The sequence below is a fragment of the Idiotropiscis lumnitzeri genome, chromosome 17, assembly GCF_059441095.1.
Source record: "Idiotropiscis lumnitzeri isolate Australia: NSW breed Sydney's pygmy pipehorse chromosome 17, RoL_Ilum_1.0, whole genome shotgun sequence".
NCBI lineage: Eukaryota > Metazoa > Chordata > Actinopteri > Syngnathiformes > Syngnathidae > Idiotropiscis > Idiotropiscis lumnitzeri.
This window is the reverse complement of record NC_142407.1, coordinates 9,572,348-9,590,991: the sequence shown is the minus strand read 5'-3', so window position 1 is coordinate 9,590,991 and position 18,644 is coordinate 9,572,348. Positions and strand designations below refer to the sequence as shown.

Here is an 18,644-nt window from a genome sequence, read left to right as displayed (position 1 = left end):
GACAGACAGACAGACAGACAGACAGACAGACAGACAGACAGACAGACAGACAGACAGACAGACAGACAGACAGACAGACAGACAGACAGACAGACACACAGACACACAGACACACAGACACACACACACACACACTCTCGCTGGCTGGCTTTTTAGCACTGGACTCATGTAATTCCTTTTCAGTCATAAAAAAAAGGAAAAACGCCGGCAAATATTATACTGTGTTTGAGTACATATTTACTTTCTATCCTGTTTAAATATTTATACATTCATAACCTATATAGTTTATGTGGAAGAAGCTGAATAAAGAGTTGTGCATTTTGCTTCATTTTAGCAAGGGATGACAGTAGAAAAATACATCACTAAACATAAACGCAACCCGTAGGCCTTTAACCATTAAGACAATTGCCCGCGGCTCCGGAACAGCCGGCCAAAGGGCAGAAAGCACCGTAGAGATTGTTGATGTTTCCATTAGGAAGCTCAAGATGTACCTTTTTTTTTTTTTTTTTTAAGCTTTAACTCATCTATTTATTATTAATTACTTATGAATTCACCATTTCCATTTTATTCATTTTTTTCATAGCCCTACTCACCTATTTTTTTAAAATCCATCTTATTTTTTATTCTATTGGAGTTTTTAAATCTATTTTGTCCAACTGACCTTTAGTCTTTCTGAGTTAAAAGTCTTTACTCCAGTCCCACCTCGCGGGGATGACATCCTGCGGACTGGGGAACTGTGTTGGGGGCGGCTGCTCTTCACAGCAATAATAAAAAGTGACATTGTAGAGAAATAGCAAGTCACTGAGGAGCCAGTTGAGGGAAGAAATCTTTTGGAGCAAGCCACACTGAGAGGTGCAATAGTCGGTGACCACACTTGCTTGTGAAGATGCTTAAATACGCACTCACGCGGTTTGGTGTGGATGCATTCTTTTTAAACAAATGACCAGTGTCTTTTTCCTACATGGAGAGCGGGAAATATTTGGTTAGAAAAAAAGCCTTCGGAATAACGCTCTCTGCTTGCGCATTCAATCAAGTTTCTACTCTCATACAAAATGGTTGTAGGTCACGTAGTTATTTACTAAGTACCACACAGAATTGGAGCTCATGAGTTACTTTGTCAAAAAATATTGGACTGACCATCAGAGGCTTCATCATCAATAAGATTGTCTAATCTAATGAGAATTAGAAGTGGTGAGAACTGGAGTAAAATCAGGCCTAATTAATTACCGTTCCAAAGCTCATCAACACGGTCCTTATAAATATACACAATACATTTCATTTGAAATGTAAATGAACAAAAGCATTACAACAAAATATCGGTCTTTGACATACCACAATATTTAGAAAATAAAACATTAACAAGTTTTATTCATTTAATTTTTTTTAAATTCGGCAGGCCGGATTAAAACGTTTCACGGGCCGCATGTGGCCCCCAGGCCGTAGTTTTCTTACGCCCGCCCTAGAGAATCCAGGGGTCGTAACAATCCAGACAAAGAAACATTTTGGTAAATAAACATACAAGTGGTATTTAAATTAGTTGTCAATAATCACACTGTGATTAATTTTTTCTCCATTGTTGATATTGTTCAGCAATCGTACGTTAGTTATGCCGTATATTTGTAAAGATAGTTTGACAGATACAAGTGGCTAGTTTGATGGATCTGCAATCTGTCAAGACGGATTACTATTCTTGAAAAAATATAAATCGGGTTGGGACAAGGGATTGATTTGGATTTGGATTAAGACCAATGAACTGGAGGGGGGGGGGGGTGAATAATCTCCTGGAGTATGTTTACTGGGTCAACGTGGACTCCTTGTTCACATGGGTCTTTTTTTTCCCACGCTTCTATAGGCTGACGATAATGTCTGTCCTTGGACACTTTTACAAGTGCACAGCTCTTCTCTCGCTGAGGATTTTGCTTCTTGTGCCTGCAGGCTTGCCTGTCTACAGTCAAGGCGATTCTCAGTCTGACAAAAATTTTATGGACAATATTACCGTCAGACAAGGAGAGACAGTCTTTCTCAGGTGAGTCACCACAATTTAAAAAAAATAAATACTCTCACAATGAGATGCATAATTGAAATGCTGTCTGTTTTTACATGTTTATGCCGCTGAGAAAAAAAAGCAGGAGTTTATTCTTTGGAAAACAGTCAATTCACACGTGGTACATCTTTATATACTTGTCACTGAAGAGGACAGTAGAGTGATGTTACAGATTAAAACAGGTCATTTTTTTATAATACTAAGGATAGACGAGCGGTTCTCGAAGAGATAGCTAGTCGTGACCTTTTCCCTCCTCTGCGCCTTCAGAGGCTTACTGGACATAGAAGGATTTATGCTGCTTTCAAATGCTGTCGGGAATCTTCAACGTAATCTTAACATAAGCGTCATAACTGGTGGTATTTGAAGATGTTTTGTGTATAGTGAGAAAATACTTAGAGGTTCTTATGCAACTTGAGATGATGTTTTTGTACAGGCCAATGTGCATAATTATTTTGCCAGACCAATTTTGACGATGAATTCGCGAGTGATGGGAAAATGAAGCTTCAAATTTGCTTCATGAACCAGAGTGCCATCTACTGGAGGCCAAAAATACTACAACTGGTTCATGAAGCAGATTTGAAGCTTCAGTTACCCATCAATAGAATTCGCCCTTCGCCATAGTGGAGAATACGGGAAACATTTATCATGCCACTCTGCATTTCAAGTCGTCATTGGCCACATGGCGATTGGGGAATGCGAGCCCTCGTGTCTGCTGCCTCCAATGTCGGAGGGAGGCTATTTTCTCGTCCACTGGCTGAACCCCTACATAAGGCCGAGCCGCACGCGGTCCGATAAATATACCCAGACCTGCTCTGTGCCTCTCATCATGATTGAGGGAAATAGTAACCGTTTAATTCTCAACCAATAACTGCGGCAGTTTATATCAGTCATTAATTTGTTCTGTGTAGTTAAATTCTTGCCCACACAGGCTAACATTTATAATTATGGAAGAAGAAATAAAACGATGCCGGGTAATTGATATTTGTAAATTTATTTCCCCTCAATTAAAATTGTCTGCTGTAAGAAGTATGTTCATGCTATAACTGAATTATATTTTTTCCTTTTCCAGGTGTGCACAGGGGGATATTGTCACACACACAGCATGGCTAAATCGGTCAAGCATATTATATGCCGGAGATGAAAAATGGTCCGTGGATCCAAGGGTGAGTCTGGTGACACTTAATCAAGAGGAGTTTACCATCAAGATTGAAAACGTGGACATGACAGACGAGGGTCAGTATGTCTGTGCCGTCCAGACCAGAAGACGACCCACAACAAATATTGTACACCTTCTTATTCAAGGTAACAAAAGATCTCAAGACACCCCCCAAAAATTGTGTCAATAAACGATTATCCCTTTAACAAATCATTGAATGCCTCACTTGCACACTATTCATTGCTCTTGGCTTTTCACACAGCCCGAAAAAAAAAAAGTTTAATTCGGTATTTTGCTGCTTCAAAAAATAATAAAAACAGCCTTTTCATTGTTACTGATGTGATAGTCCTCAAAGATACCAAAGATGTGCGGATAGCCTAAATCATTTGGATTCATCGGGTATGTTTGTGCGTGTTCTCTCAGTTGAGAGGGGCTCGGATGGTGTTAATGAATTTATCTGTAATGCACTTTGAGTTTCAGTTTCTATATGAAATGTGCTCGATGAATACAGTCCGTCCTGGGGGTGAACGGTCCGGTGGGGGGGTGGGGTGACAAATTTTAAAAAAGGGTTTAATTAAGCAAGGCAGAAGGTGGATTCTAGTCCGGCCCTCGTGCCACCAAAATAAACCCAAAATAAGGTAAACGGTAACAGGTAAAAATTTGAATCATAAATTGGCCTGCTAATTATTGTTCAAGCGATTGTGGTATTGACCCAACCCCCCGCCCCCTCTTTTGTAATGGTATGCCCCACAAGCAGGTGGGAGGCGCGGGTTATGTGAAGTCAGAAAAAGGAAATACAGGCATGCTTGAACAGACGGCGTGTGTCACACGCTGCTGTCTCACGTCTCTTCTTACACAATGATCATTAAATAAACCTCTGCTGTTAGCATCTCTCCCGCGGCGGTCTCATGCACGGACGATTTATTTCGTCGGGGGCAGGACAGGGTTAGGGCCAACAATTTTTATGAATAAACTCGGACAGTCATGGCCCGACCGGTAACTACGTCACGGCTGGAGGGCGCGGGACTGACTGGCAAAAAAGGGTCAAGTGCCCTGCGCTGCTTGTTTCAGCAATTCCATAAAAGTAGTTGACACGATTGAAAAGCCTCAAAATTTCTCAACTGTTGCATGTACATTTAAATGCTGTGACTGAGCAGAACGGAGGAGGAGAACGTACGGAGGAGAGGAAACAGTGTAGGACAGCATCAATGATCTGTCTTTTGACAACATACGTGAGAATACCGGAAAAGCACTTGATGCCTTTCACCAAGGTACTCAATGAAACAACAGACAACGACATCCCTGTTTGCTCAATGTTTAGTGATGGCATATTAGTAAAAAGATGACGTGACGGACATCTTTTCAAGCCGGCACCCATTACGTTGATTGATCACATGACATTAACTCAATCACTGCCAACCCTTTCAGTTTTATGCTATTGATATAGCTGCCTGTCAAGAGCAGTGAATGAATTAGAAAATAAAAAAAAGGAGACACCCACCTATCATCCATTGGGAAATATGTGACTTGATTGATGTACAGGGTACAGTCATGCATGTCGCGTGCGCCGCCGCTCATGCACATTAGAGTTTGTTTCAGGAATCCTCAGCGGGGCACGGGAATCCTGCGTAATTGCAGAGGTACGCGAGTCAGTTTCACCTGTAATTTTGGGTCGGTACAGGATGAGAACTTCACCCGTCTGCTCCCATGAGGAAGAGGTGGCAAAAAAAGAAAAAAAGGATTTATTTATTTAATTACATTTTTTTTAAATGTAGCGAACCTCCAAAATGGGAGCAGTACGGGAGTGAGAGTCATTCTGAAAGGGGCAGGACAGGATAGGAGACATTTTCTTCGGGATAGGACGGGGACAGGATTTTTTTTTTTACTATGTTAAGTTACTTGATTTTTTTTTTTTGTGGGAAGGGATGGGAGTGAAAATCCACTCTTGTGTAAAGCATTTTTGCCTCCAATTTGTTTGATCAACTCTAAAGTTACTGATGAAGTATAAAAATGACTTTTGCCAGTATGCTTTCAATAACATTCACATGCATGCAGTTGGAAATACATCACTACAGTGCACATCTCAAATCCTGCATTTGCCAGTTTCATATTTCAAACCTGTAAAATGCTTAATTCAACTTGTGTATTCCTCACAGTACCGCCAAAAATCATCAATCTGTCCAGAGATATTGTGATTAATGAAGGTTCCAATGTCTCCGTGCTGTGCCAAGCCGATGGTAAACCAGAACCTTCAATTAGCTGGAAACTCATTTCATCTTCAGGTAAACTGCACACATTTTTCGGTTTAATGCTGCCACATTGTTGTTGTTTTCTTTCACCCCCCCCCCCCCCGATTTTATGTGCATTTCCTTCACCTTACCTTCTTCCAGTTTATCATTCTAACATAATTGTGGGTCAGTAAATCAATTGGCCTGATCCAAATTGGCCTAATTAATTTGCATAATTTATCCACTTATGCAAATTAATGTAATCTAAATAGCAGGAATTAATGAATGAATGCATAGTCTGAGGAACAAGCTTGGATAAAATCATTTTACTAAATTTTCTGGTTTTCAGTTAGAAAAAAAGAGACAAACAGCTCGTGACAAAAACGCTGTAAAATTAGTTCCGAGATCAGTGCACATGAAGCCTCACAAGCTGAATCTTTTTGCGAAACTTTGTGAACCGATTAGATGGAAAGTTTCAAAGGCTTCAAAGGTTTCATATGGCCATCGCTACTTAGAAGGAAAGGCAGGAGCTGGAGAGTCGTGTTGGGTAAATGAAGCTTCAAATGTGCTTCATGAAGCAGTTGTAGTATTTTTGGCCTCCAGTAGATGGCACTCTCTGTTCAACATTGGGCTGAAAGCACACTGACTTGCCATTTTTTAAAACCCTTTATTTAAACCAACAGTGCCATCTACAGGACTCCAAAATACAACAACTGGTTCATGAAGCACATTTGAAGCTTCATTTTCCCATCACTACAATCTAGCACTGAGGAGGAGGAGAAGGGAAGGGCTGCTTCTTTTGAGCTGGTAACAGGTGAGGCCAATGAGGCTGCTAATGAGGAAAGATGTGGCACAAGAAATGGGTCACAAGAACTGGCCCTTCAAAATAAAAGGGGTGAGTAGGACATGAGCAAAACACGACAAATACGCTCTAAAGTGGAGACGTCAGTGTCTCTTCCAGAATATTTTTTGAGGACAAATTTTGCAGGTGATTTTACCACTCGTCTTCAGTTTGCGCTGACTGAAAGCGCATAAAAATCCCGACCCTGCATGCGCCAGAGCGGCGAACATAAACGACCGCCTGCTTTGAGGAGCGCTTAAGTGAAAACATATATCAGAATTTCCATCCCACGTTACAACAAACACAGCAGTTAGTTTTTTTTTTTTTTTTTTAAGCACATATCGACCTGTGTTGAAGGGAATTTGAATATATGCACTCCTACCGATGTGATAATGATGTATTTCTTACTCGCAAACACTGAAAACAGGTTGCGTTTGTGTTACATTTATTTCTCAAACGTTTCCAATAGATTTGAGTCTCAAACTCACTGAAAAATGTTTGTTTACAAATAATGGAATTATTATTTTGTCAGCAAAAATAAAGGAATTGGAGTAATTTATAGCTCACTTTGCTTTTGTGTCGCCGTTTTCACATGATCAAATACCATTAAGTACCGGTAATCTATCTTTCTTTATTTACCCTGTCTGTCATATTCAAGTTCTCCTTTTTCAATTTCAAATACAGCCTTGTTGAATTTGTAAACATGTCAAACATAAACAAATAAATTGTGACTTCTGACAGCTGAGCGTAGGCTCAACAAAACACTAATCACAGAATGATATCAAAGTCTTTAGTAAAATGCAAATGAAGTAAAAAAAAATGTTTGTTTTTTTTAAATGCTCCGGCAAAAGAAACACAACTGAGGGCTCAGTTAACTCATTCAGCCGAGTAAAAAAAAAAAAAAAAATGGATCTTTGACGTCTTAAGCCGTCAATGGCAGTAAATGAGTTAAATAAGGATGATAATATTTTTGATTTTTTTATTATATATATTTTATATAATCTTTTTAGTGACAGTGGTCTAACTAGAAGAATCCCTAATTGCTGTTGGCAAGCTGTCGTCCGCAGCTTTTATTGCAGCTGTTACTTCCCCAGGGCGGAGAAAAGGGCACAAAACCTAAAATTGACAACTGGAGCAACATCTGTTTTCTTGTCACACTTGTGAACAACGGTCCCTTTTCTCACACTGCTGATGCGTAGGGGACCTGACAACAGACAACGAGTACCTGGAAATTCCGTCGATCACCAGACAGAGAGCGGGAACGTACGAATGCACAGCCGTCAACGACATCGGCACAGATAGCCAAACGATAGACATCACCGTTAACTGTGAGTCCTCGGTTTTTTAGTCCATCAAATGCTGATTCATGTTTCTGAAATTCTGTGCCATTTGTTAAAGGTAATTGCCATCTGCTGCTGTTTAGAATCCGTTGCAAGAACTCTTTGAAATCTCACATTTTAACAGAAGTGTTCCAAATTACTGTGGAAAAAAAAGAAAATCAAGCAAGTCAACGTCACCACTAAATTGGAATTGATTTTAGTCACATAATGAGTTGGATTAAGCAAGTCAAAAGTCAAGTAATACAACATTACTCAGTTTCACCTTTTTTTTCCCCCACTGATTATATAAAGTCAATTTCACCTCATAAACATTAAATTGACTGAGTTTGAAATTAAATATGTTGACTTAAATCTGTATTCTCGCTCGCTCATATATATATATATATATATATATATATATATATATATATATATATATATATATATATATATATATATATATATATGGCAAATTGACAGATGAGCTTGGACTATAGCGATGGCTATATTTATTGCACTTCACCCCTTCGCTCAAATCTAATCAACCTATAATAATAGTCTTAAAATGCTAACAGCGTGCTCAAATCCATTAGTCAATTGCTTAAAATCATACTCGGAAGCAAAAAATTCTTTTAATTTCCTCTTCGGATAATTGAGCTTTTACGTGTTGACCATTGCGCTCCTGTGTTGTGATAGATGCTCCAACTGTGTCTGACGGAAGAGATATTGGCGTAAGACTGGGACAAAGAGGAGTCCTGGAGTGTGAGGCTGATGCGGTGCCCGAAGCTGACTTTGAGTGGTATAAAGATGACAGAAGGTATTACTTTATTGTTGACGTTTCAAATGATGGCATAGAAGGCTTTCTGTTTTGTGTGTTGTCAATCAACCATGTCAAATTCTCAAAACGTAAATCCTGACCCATTCATTTATTTTATCATCAGATTCAGCAATGGCTTTGACGGCATGGAGATCGTGAACACCGGATCGCTGTCCAAACTGACATTTTTTAACGTGTCTGATAATGACTATGGCAACTACACCTGTGTTGCGATCAACAAACTCGGGAGTTCCAATACAAGCTTTATTATGTATGGTAAGTACATGAATCTTGCATTCACACGCTCTTCAAATATTTTTATAAAACTTGAGGAAAATTCCATTAATTTTCCTCTGAATTGCAATATGACTTCAACAGGCATGCTTTTATTTATTTATTTATTTATTTTTTCTAGTATGAAATGTTACAAGAGAATTGACCAATCCAGTGATATTATTCAAACAAAGAGCAATAGTCAGCAACCGTTTGTATGAAAAAATATGACCCGTTCATTCCAAATATTTAACATAAATTCAACTTCAAACATGAGAATGTTCTGCACTTTAATGAAATAAATACAAATAAATTTTACAGACCCCGAGAACTCACCCTAATAAAGTCACTAAAGCTAATGATGATTTTTGAAGTACAAAATTAAGGTTATTTATTTATTTATTTATTTTTACATTCATGCTGGTCGCTAGAAAAGAATGTTGTCCACCAAAATCTAATACTAAGATTTTTGGCTGATGTTGAACCGATATCTGTGTATCAATATCAGCTCGAGACACCCTTAATGATTCGTGAATGTTTAAATCTCTGGAAAATGTGTGCAATTTTTTTTTTTTAAATCAAAGAATATATAAAAAAAAAAAAGAAAGAATTCCTATTTTTGCTCAACACCACTTTTACCGATATATTCCTCGACCATTATGAGTTCTGAGCACTCATTTATGTATCTTAGCAACCAAACTGCAAAAGTCAGTGAGGTGGGTCAAATTGTTGTGTCTTGCTGTGTTTGATTTGTTCCCCTCTTTGTAGTGGTAATCATACCGACTAGCTCGACACTATTGCAAGGTTAGTATTCTACATGGCCGTACATAGTTGGAGTCCGCCCAGCATGACGGATATTGCCATTTTTACCAACATCAGTTTTGGGCTTTTTGAGGAAGCCTTTTCTTTAATAATAAAATAACATGATGTGTTTTGATTAATTATGGTTGACACTCTGTGTGACAACCAGCAGTTTGGATGAGGAGACCAAAACTTGCGGATAATATGTAAATATTTGTAAAAATGGTCAATGTCAGCTATTCATATTGCGACCGTGTTTTATTTTTCTCTTTTCTCTTTCAAACCATCTCTCTGTCTTCCTTTTGATTTTTGCATGCTCTCTTTCCGCTGTAAGTATCATTTTAAATACTGGATGCATGTGCTGATAAGAATTAGTGTGGTGGTGGGTGTCAGGCTTATAATAGTTTGGGATATATTTTTTTGGGATAGTTACTTCCTTATTATTTAATTTTGTTTTTTTTTATTTATATTTGTTTTTAGATCAAATTTATTGTTTTAGATTTAGTTTTTTTTTCTATTTCAGTATTAGTTTTTATTTGAAATGTGTTTTATTTGTTCAATTATATTTGTTGAGTCACTGATCATCGAAATGAGGAGTCATTGTGTGATTGTGTACCAGTAGAATAGTCAAATTGCTTCGTCATGTTGTCAATGTAACTCTGGAAGCGTGTTTGGATGTAAACTGCCACTGAAGTTTTGCTGAAAAATTGTTGTTCAGAAATGAATTTATTGGTGTGTGTTGTAATGAATAGACAATTTTCAGCTTTGGGCTGCTTAAATTGGTATGCATGTAGCATCTTGCGAAAAAAGTATGAAAATATGAATATGATTGACATATTTAGTGTACACTGCTTTATTTAATTTCATTTTTTTTTTTTTTTACTCACACTTTGTCCCGTCTGCCTCAGGACCGAATGCAGTTCAAGATGGCAGTGGATCCATGTTGAGTGTGCAATTTGACACCTACCTTCTCTCCATAGTTTTTCTGCCTTTCCTGCTGAAATTTTGAGGAGGAATTGATTTCACCAAGATTTTTGTTTTATATCTTTGAGTGAGAAATCTTTTTTTTTTTTTTTTTTTTTTTTTAAATCTGCAGACATTGCACAGCAGTCCACAGTTGCTCTGTTCCGATGATGCTCATTTTGTGCAGTTTCCCTTTTACTTTTTTGGTTATTTATTTCAAAGATGGCACAAATGTTTTGCAATTGAATTGGATTTTCTCACGACGTTTTGGAGCAAATGTATCAAGTATTGTCTGATATTTGCATCGACTTAGACTTAACTTGCATTTTATATTCCTCTCAAATGTGGAAAGAGTGATATTTAAAGCAAGTGTTGAAACTGAATCTTAAATACCTCAAGGTCAGCTCGAGCGAGAAGAGGAACAGATTTAGTTAAACCAGCTGAAAGTGTGAGTTTTGCGTGCGTGTGTGTATGTATGCGTGTGTGTGTAAAACCATTAGTGATGTTTACTTTTGCTATGCTAATGTTTTCATTGTATTTATTTATTTTTTTAAATCCAGTTTATTTTAAAATATATTTGAGATGGAAATATGAAGTTGTCATTTTTTTTGGGGGGCAAATATCCTTGTTTATTTTGTTTTTTGCTAACAAGGACGTTTACGGATGAAAATGGTGAAAGCATAATTTTGCTTCCAAATGATGTAATGAAAAAAATAGGAAGCGATGGGTCATTTTTTGTGAAATCCTCGTGGGTTTAAAATGCAACACATTAAAAATGTTGCTGATTGTTTTAACACAACAATCATCAACTCTAAGACACGGCACATATTTGGTAATAATATGCATATATTTAATGACAAATAATCCAAAGAATTGACAATTTATTGTAAATTCATTTTTACTGACATCAAATTGCCCTTTTCATTAAAAATGGAAGTAAAGATTCCGTCTTGACTATTTCTATATTTGAAATAAAGGGGAAATAAAAGTACCTTAACTTATATATGATAATTGAGTATTTTCTTATTTGGAAAGGAAGTTGAATGTACAGTATGAACGGAATCACTCTTATCAAATCTGCCAAATACAGTATTGTCCTCAAAATAGGATGCTAATATCGTACCAATGATATTTTGAGGAGCATTTTCGTGCTTTATTTGAGCGTGTAGTAGAGTGGATTTTTTTTTTTTTCACGGAATAATTCAAAGACCATTTACAATACTAGAGCAACAAATAAATCCACGCCGTAGTGCTCATTGTCTCGTTGGCAAACCTTGAACACAATAGTGCAGCTTTGCGGCTGCATTGCACTTGGTTAAGAAACACAGATTCACACAAATAAAAAAGCAATCAGGAGTCTTTGACTCCAATTTGGATTATTAAATGGGATTTATTTTTTGGTCTAAGAGCAGAGAATACAGCTTTTTGGAACACACAAAATGTCTGGCTATTGTTGTGACTGGTTGTTCCTTGAAATATCTTGACGTATCAGTTGCTATGCAGTTACTATGCAGTTGCTATGGACCTTTCATGGTTGGTCCCTTTATTATTTCATATAGGCTTGATGTCTTATAATATTTAAGCTCCAGTTTTTCCGTGACACATTGTCAGTATGTCAAGCTTTCTTCCATGTTTTTTTTTTTAAATCTGTAATTACTTTGTATTTTCCTAGATAAAGAATCTTACTTAACAAGCAATGTGTCATGTCAGCTTCTGGGTCCAAATTCGGCTCCTCACGTGGAAGTACATGCTGACCAGTCATGGACCAAGCAGACTTAAAACAGATTCAATAGAGCCGAAGAGGTCACCACCAGGTTCTAAACATCCCTCCAGCTCCAATCAAGGAGTATATAATACTACAACTGGTTCATGAAGCAGATTTGAAGCTTCATTTACCCATCACGTCTGACCTTTGCGTGGGCGCCTGGTTGGACCTTTACACGGGACCTCCGAGGGGTGGCCAACGTAGGCACCCAAGCAAAGGTTCTGGTTCCTCACGTAATCCCTCTTTTTCCAACTTGCTTCATTCCAAACCTGAACCCACTTCACTTCCCGCCTTTTTCATTTTGCGTTCAAAGTGTCAAAATCATTGGTAAATTAATTAATCCCGGATTTAAAAAAATAAAAAAGTAACTTAAACTTGAGGTAACTTGAATTACTCTACAAAAATGATAATATTGTAAAAAAAAATACTTTCAAATGCAAGTTATGTAATATATTACATTTTGGAAGTTACATGCCCAACACTGGTTGCCATGGATATATTTTATCGAACGCCTTCAGAACCTCAAGTGCAGACCTTAACCACGCACACACACGCCATCAAAATTGCTGCTTCTTCTTTTAGTCAATCATATTGCCGATTCACCTCTTGAACATTTTCTCTGCTGCCTGGAGACGAGTGCGTTTCTCCGTTCTCTCATTGGTTCAGTTGCGTGTAGCTTCAGATTGGTTGACCTCTCTGTGCATCAAAACTTGTTTTGTGATGGAGGACAATGTCAGATCATGATTAAAATTTCACTTTCAAGGTGCACTTTTCTGGAATTAAACTTATGAAATGAAATAAAATAAAAAAGTACTTTATGTGGAGGTCAGGCGTGTCCAAGTCCAGGCCTTGAGTTCCCCTCGCCAGCCTGTTTTAGATGCAGCCCCACTGCAACACACCTGATTTAAATCATCAGGAACATTATTAGATTTCTGCAAAACATGCTAATGATCTGATCGTTAGAACCAGGTGTGTTGGAATTGGCACGCACCTTAAACAGGCTAGATGAGGGGCTCTTGAGGCCCGGACTTGGGCCCTCGTATTTATTTATTTATTTATTCATTTTTGTATTTATTTATTTATTTATTCATTTTTGTATTTATTTATTTATTTATTTATCTGTTTTTATTTATTTATTTATAAATTTTTGTATTTATTTATTTATTTATTTATTCATTTTTGTATTTATTTATTTATTTATTTATCTATCTATCTATTTTTATTTATTTATTTATTTATTAATTTTTGTATTTATTTATTTATTTATTTCAGGGGCTGGGGGGCACTTTCAAATTAGCATCTACAGTGAGTACCATGTGATTTATTCATTTAATGTTTTTATATTGATAAAAATTAATTGTGAATTACTAAACTGTAGTGAAGAGGTTTTCAGTTGTTGAGGTGATGCATTGGAAGATAAAGTAGACCGCTTTTTGCTGAAGTAATAATGGTAATCATCCTCAAATATGTGCAATGCTCATTAAAGTGCATGGGACACAATTTTTACCAGTTTGAATATATCAATAAAATATCCATGCACAATTAATTTTTTTTCGAATTACTGACACATTCTGACAATGTGTCCCTGAGTAACTCGAGCTTAAATACTGTTAATGCATCTGGCCTATATGACCTAATAAAGGCACAAAGCATAAAAGACCATAGCAACTGCATAGCAACGGCTATATCACGATACGTCAAGGAACAGCCAGTCACAGCAGTACCCCTTCCCTCAAGCGGCTCCGGGAACTAAAAGAACAAAAGACAAACAATGCCAAAATCCAAAACAAAATTGAAACAAGTCTAAAACAACAAGAATCAAAGTAACTAAACGAACAATCTTGACTTAGATCAAGTCAGCAAACAAAGATTTGAGAAAGACAATGAACCAACAAAGACTGTAAGAGAACGAGGAACTAAAAGCAAATTAGAGGAGATAGACGCAGAACAACTGGACAAGACACAAAGTGTTTGAGGGAGCTGATTGGGTTACACAAGGGATTGGGTAAATGATCACAAGTCAAATTTAACGAGACAGATGCATACGACAGAACGCAAGGAAAACCGGAAACAAAATTCGAAATCAAAACCAAAATTATCGACAGATCAGGGAAGGCCAGACAAGTGGATCTCGGCAAAACCAGTCCGGTGGGCAATCACAGGTCCTTAACGGGTGGCCACCCCGAAGGCCGGTCGAGAGGTTCTTAGCTGGGCCAATCTGGTGCCGTACGGTAAGACAGATGAGAGGTTCTCGGCTTCTCCCACGTCGCTCTGGAGATATCGCCACAAAAGTGATAGGTAGGAACTTCTCGTCAAAATAACTTTATTTTCGGAAGATTTTGCCAAATCTGTTTCTGTAATCTGTTTATATCTTATTTATTGGTGGATTCTGTTTACTTCAATTTGCAAACCAAAGTGTCAAGGAATAACTGGACTCTGATTGGCTGCAGCTGCTCACGATTCTGCCACGTCTGATGCAGTAAATATGCTCGCAGCTGGTCACGTAATATCATGATTCTCCATCATGTAATCACCCAGCTGTACTTCTATCGCCCTGCAGAAGGTAGTCGATGGGGTGGAGGGTTGTGGGGGGCCTTTTTTGGGTTTTAGATACTTTGACTCCTTATTGCTTACACATCTGAAACTTTTTCATGTTTTAGAGTACATGCGAGAGATTACAGTTGATGAAAATATTTCAAGGTCAAATTGTGGGTGGGAATTATGATGAGGTGAAAATAAATATTTGTGGAAGTGATGTCTTCTATCATATAAGGAATTTTTTTGTCCCTTTCAAATTGTTGTCTTATGCATAGCGATGGGAAAATGAAGCTTCAAATGTGCTTCATGAACCAGTTGTTGTATTTTTGAGTCCTGTAGATGGCGCTGTTGGTTTAAATAAAGGGTTTATGCGGGGATAGATCAAAGCATGCCTGTTGAAGCGTAAAGATTGGAGTCATTAAATTAATTCCTCTTTGATACTATTTCTACTTGTCAATTAACAGTTATTTCTCTGTAAAAAAAAAATACAAAGATTGACAGACAAAAAATATTACAACAAACGAGTGGCAACTTGAGTTCACACTTGAACAATTTATGGACAATTTTGAAATTTTCAATAAAATGATACGATGACAATATACCACAATAGTGACTATTGTAAGCGGAATACCCAGCAATGTCATTAATCATATTTAACAATTAAACCATAAAAGTGCTCATCCCTTAGAAATGACAACAAAAATATCGTGTTATGCATTAAGGACGATAATACAGTACATATTGAATACATGAAACAAAATTATTTAAACTACAAAAAAAAAAAAAATAGAAGGCCATCGTTCATGTTACCATACATTATATACCCCTTAGTTAATGCCGGAGCTAGTCTTCATTGTTGGGGGAGGAGGGGGGTGGGTGTTAGACATCAATACTTCTCACCAACAATTCTAAGATAAAAGGGGCCACATCCATCCCGAAATTTGAAGGCTTTTGGATCTGATTCAACAACACTACAAGCAAATAACATTCACAAAAAAAGCATTCCCACATACATTAGTCTCTTTCCTGTATGTTTTATAATCGACACGTTACTAAATTCAAAGTGTGCACATGAGCTAACTGGACAATATCATAACATGACTTCAGAATTCACTTGTGCTGTACAATCTCATCAAATGAAATTCCTACGCGAGGCAGAAAATGTGCTGTCTTAAAAAGCACTCAAATAAATCTCACTTTAGATCTACATCCACAATTTAGTCGATAGTTTGCCGTTTATCTTTGTCAATTTGGGTTGAAGGCACCCATCCATTAAACTTGGGAAAAATCCACCGTGTCACTCCATACATTCGTTGAAGATGATTCGACTTCTTGACTCGAAATATATATTCTTCCAACAAATGAAATTATATATATATATATATATATATATATATATATATATATATATATAATTTTTCCAATGTTTAAATTTATGAGTTCACATTAAAGTGCTACGCGATCAAGCTTAAGTTATAGACCGCAGGTGAGTTCACGGTGACTGTTTTGACAATCGTGTAAAACCCGACTCAATACGGGAAACACTGCTTTGCAAAAAAAAAAAAAAAACATACTTGTTTTCTTGATGATTGTAATTCACATTATTAAAACGGTGATCCCTCTCATCAAAATTACATCAAATTGGAGTTTCTTGAATTTATATTGCAGATTGCATAAGTCGGTTGTGACTGACAAAATGTAAAAGAACAAAAAAAAAGAAACATCAGCAGACTCAATTCATACAATTCATACCGACACATTTAGAGTACTTTTAAACATGTGCAATTCACAATTCACACCCCAGCAGAACAAAAAAAAAAAGACACTTCAGTGCTTTTGTATGAATATGCCTTGGAACTGCTATGACACAGTGATTGTGAGGAGGCGAGTCTTTCAATTTTCATATTCTACATAATCAAACATACAAACAAAATCAGAATGTGTTTCTCTTCTGTACAGATCTATACATTTTCTACACGCTAATGTAAAATACAATTTAGATGCATTATGTAGTAGGACTTGCCTGAGAATTCATTATGTACTGTTTTTTTTTTTTGTTTTTTTTACTGCTTATCATTAAGAGTGTCTTGTTCTGTTTTGCATATAACTGTAAAAATACAGTCAGATTAAACTCAACAATCATTTTCCCTTTTATCATTTACTTAAAAAAAGTTAAGTTGTATTGTACACATAGACATTACACAATAATAATCAGAATGTGCACTCCGATATTGGGCAAGAAACAGTCAACCATCAACAGTTACATTTATTATTTTCTTTTCACATACAAAAGTTTTGGGTATACACAAACTAAGGACTTCATCAGAATTAAATTAGTATGCGAGATTCAGATTTTTTTTTTCCCCCCTTTCATTCGATTAATGCCGAGCATTTTGCGGGGACAGACTCCAATGCAAAATGAGAAAAAGGGATTGAGAAAACTCAAAACAGAGGGGTAAACTACTGGCGCCTCTTTCGTTTTTTTTTTTTTTTTTTCCTTTTTCTTAATTTTACAGGACAACAGTCTGTTCTTTTTCAATGCAGACAGAAGCTTGTAGGTCGTCCCGTCGGAACATCAGAACTTGAGCAGCAGGTAGAGGAAGGTCATCGTCAGCAAGGTGCATAAGGAGAAATGGGACAAAACGGCGGCCCTGTTGACATCATGCATTGCGCCAGGTCCTGGGGGGACAAAATGCAAAATGGCTTCCATGCTTAGCTCAGCCCCAAAATAAATAAATAAATAAAAAAATGTAAATAAATAAATAAATATATCAAGTTATAATTACTACTCCAAGTTGTGTCTGGCTAACCTTGGAATGCAGTATTACTATATTTTCCAAACTATAAAATGCACCAATATATAAGCCGCAGCAATTCTTTTTGAAAAAAAAAAAAAAAAAAAAAGCACAAAAAATCGATATACAAGCCTAATCCACAGTCTTCAAAATTGTTTTGACTGCATGGACGGAACGATTTTGTACTATGGCACATAAACGTACATAAATTGTTAAAACAGCGCTTTTTAACACGGTTACACGGCTAATTAAAGCAGAACAGACCCAAGAGAAAAAAAAAATAAATCAAGATTTATTCAGCGGATTTTTTAAACTATAGAGCGCCCCTACTGGTGAAAGAAAAACCCACAGAAAAGCCGCACGTTGTATTAGCCGCATAGTTCACAATCTAGGAAAAAAGTAGCGGCTTATAGTCCGGAAAATACGGTTCATATTTGATACTTTTTGTATTGTGATGGGGGGGGGGGGTTTCCATAGGGAAAAAAAAAAGACATTTGCTGTGTTCATTACTAATCGTCAGGAATCACTTCATGTAGCAGTCAGCTTTAATGGCAGGATATTAGCACTTTGACTAACGTATCGATTCAATTTAAAAGTTACAATTTTTTTCCCCTACGCAAATCCAGTGAACCAGAACTCAACGCACTCTCTCAGAATACCAACTGACTGCCAAAGCAATTACCTTTTTTGGGGTATCATTATTTATTTCTGAAATAAATATTTTCCTGACCCTTTAAACTGAAATTTCATTCCCACGTCCAACGGCATAGACACACTTGTACATTTGCATATATTTAGACCCCCTTATGAAATTAGACAAACCTCCTGATTTTTTTTTTTTTTCCACAAAATCCGTTTACCTCGTTTAATTTTTTATTTTTTTTGCATCGCTGGCCTTCACTGTTCCATAACACACTGCTTGTACAAATCTAGTGGCGATTGGGTTTGCCGAAGCTAGTGACATGAATCTGACCCAGATTCATGCCCCATTGAGTTCGACTAGACTTTGGCCCCCGGTGTGTCTCTGTCACGTTATTTATTTATTTATTTTTTGCAACATCATCCTTTTTCTGCCAGCATTGTTCCGGTAATAAAAAGTCGTTT

The 18,644-nt window shown here is 37.0% G+C and overlaps 2 protein-coding genes across 10 annotated transcripts in view; one reads left to right on the top strand and one right to left on the bottom strand.

Annotated features, from left to right (window-relative positions):
• Positions 1-12,558, top strand: part of ntm (neurotrimin) — a 26,585-nt gene extending 14,027 nt beyond the window's left edge. The window contains exons 2-9 of one of the 9 annotated variants that reach the window (XM_088278918.1): positions 1,936-2,026; positions 3,114-3,346; positions 5,357-5,482; positions 7,469-7,597; positions 8,285-8,405; positions 8,530-8,681; positions 9,447-9,482; positions 10,388-12,557. In XM_088278918.1, coding sequence (XP_088135044.1) covers positions 1,936-2,026; positions 3,114-3,346; positions 5,357-5,482; positions 7,469-7,597; positions 8,285-8,405; positions 8,530-8,681; positions 9,447-9,482; positions 10,388-10,488 — 989 coding nt within the window. In that variant the 3' untranslated portion in view covers positions 10,489-12,557. Of the gene's footprint in view, positions 1-1,852; positions 2,027-3,113; positions 3,347-5,356; positions 5,483-7,468; positions 7,598-8,284; positions 8,406-8,529 lie in introns of all 9 variants that reach the window. The other 8 variants (XM_088278914.1, XR_015839560.1, XM_088278917.1 and 5 more) reach the window with 8 other exon arrangements.
• A 2,724-nt stretch (positions 12,559-15,282) lies between these two features.
• Positions 15,283-18,644, bottom strand: part of opcml (opioid binding protein/cell adhesion molecule-like) — a 44,277-nt gene continuing 40,915 nt past the window's right edge. Inside the window, exon 7 of the mRNA XM_088278911.1 lies at positions 15,283-17,424. Within this exon, the coding sequence (XP_088135037.1) occupies positions 17,321-17,424 (104 nt within the window). The 3' untranslated portion in view covers positions 15,283-17,320. The remainder of the gene's footprint in view (positions 17,425-18,644) is intronic.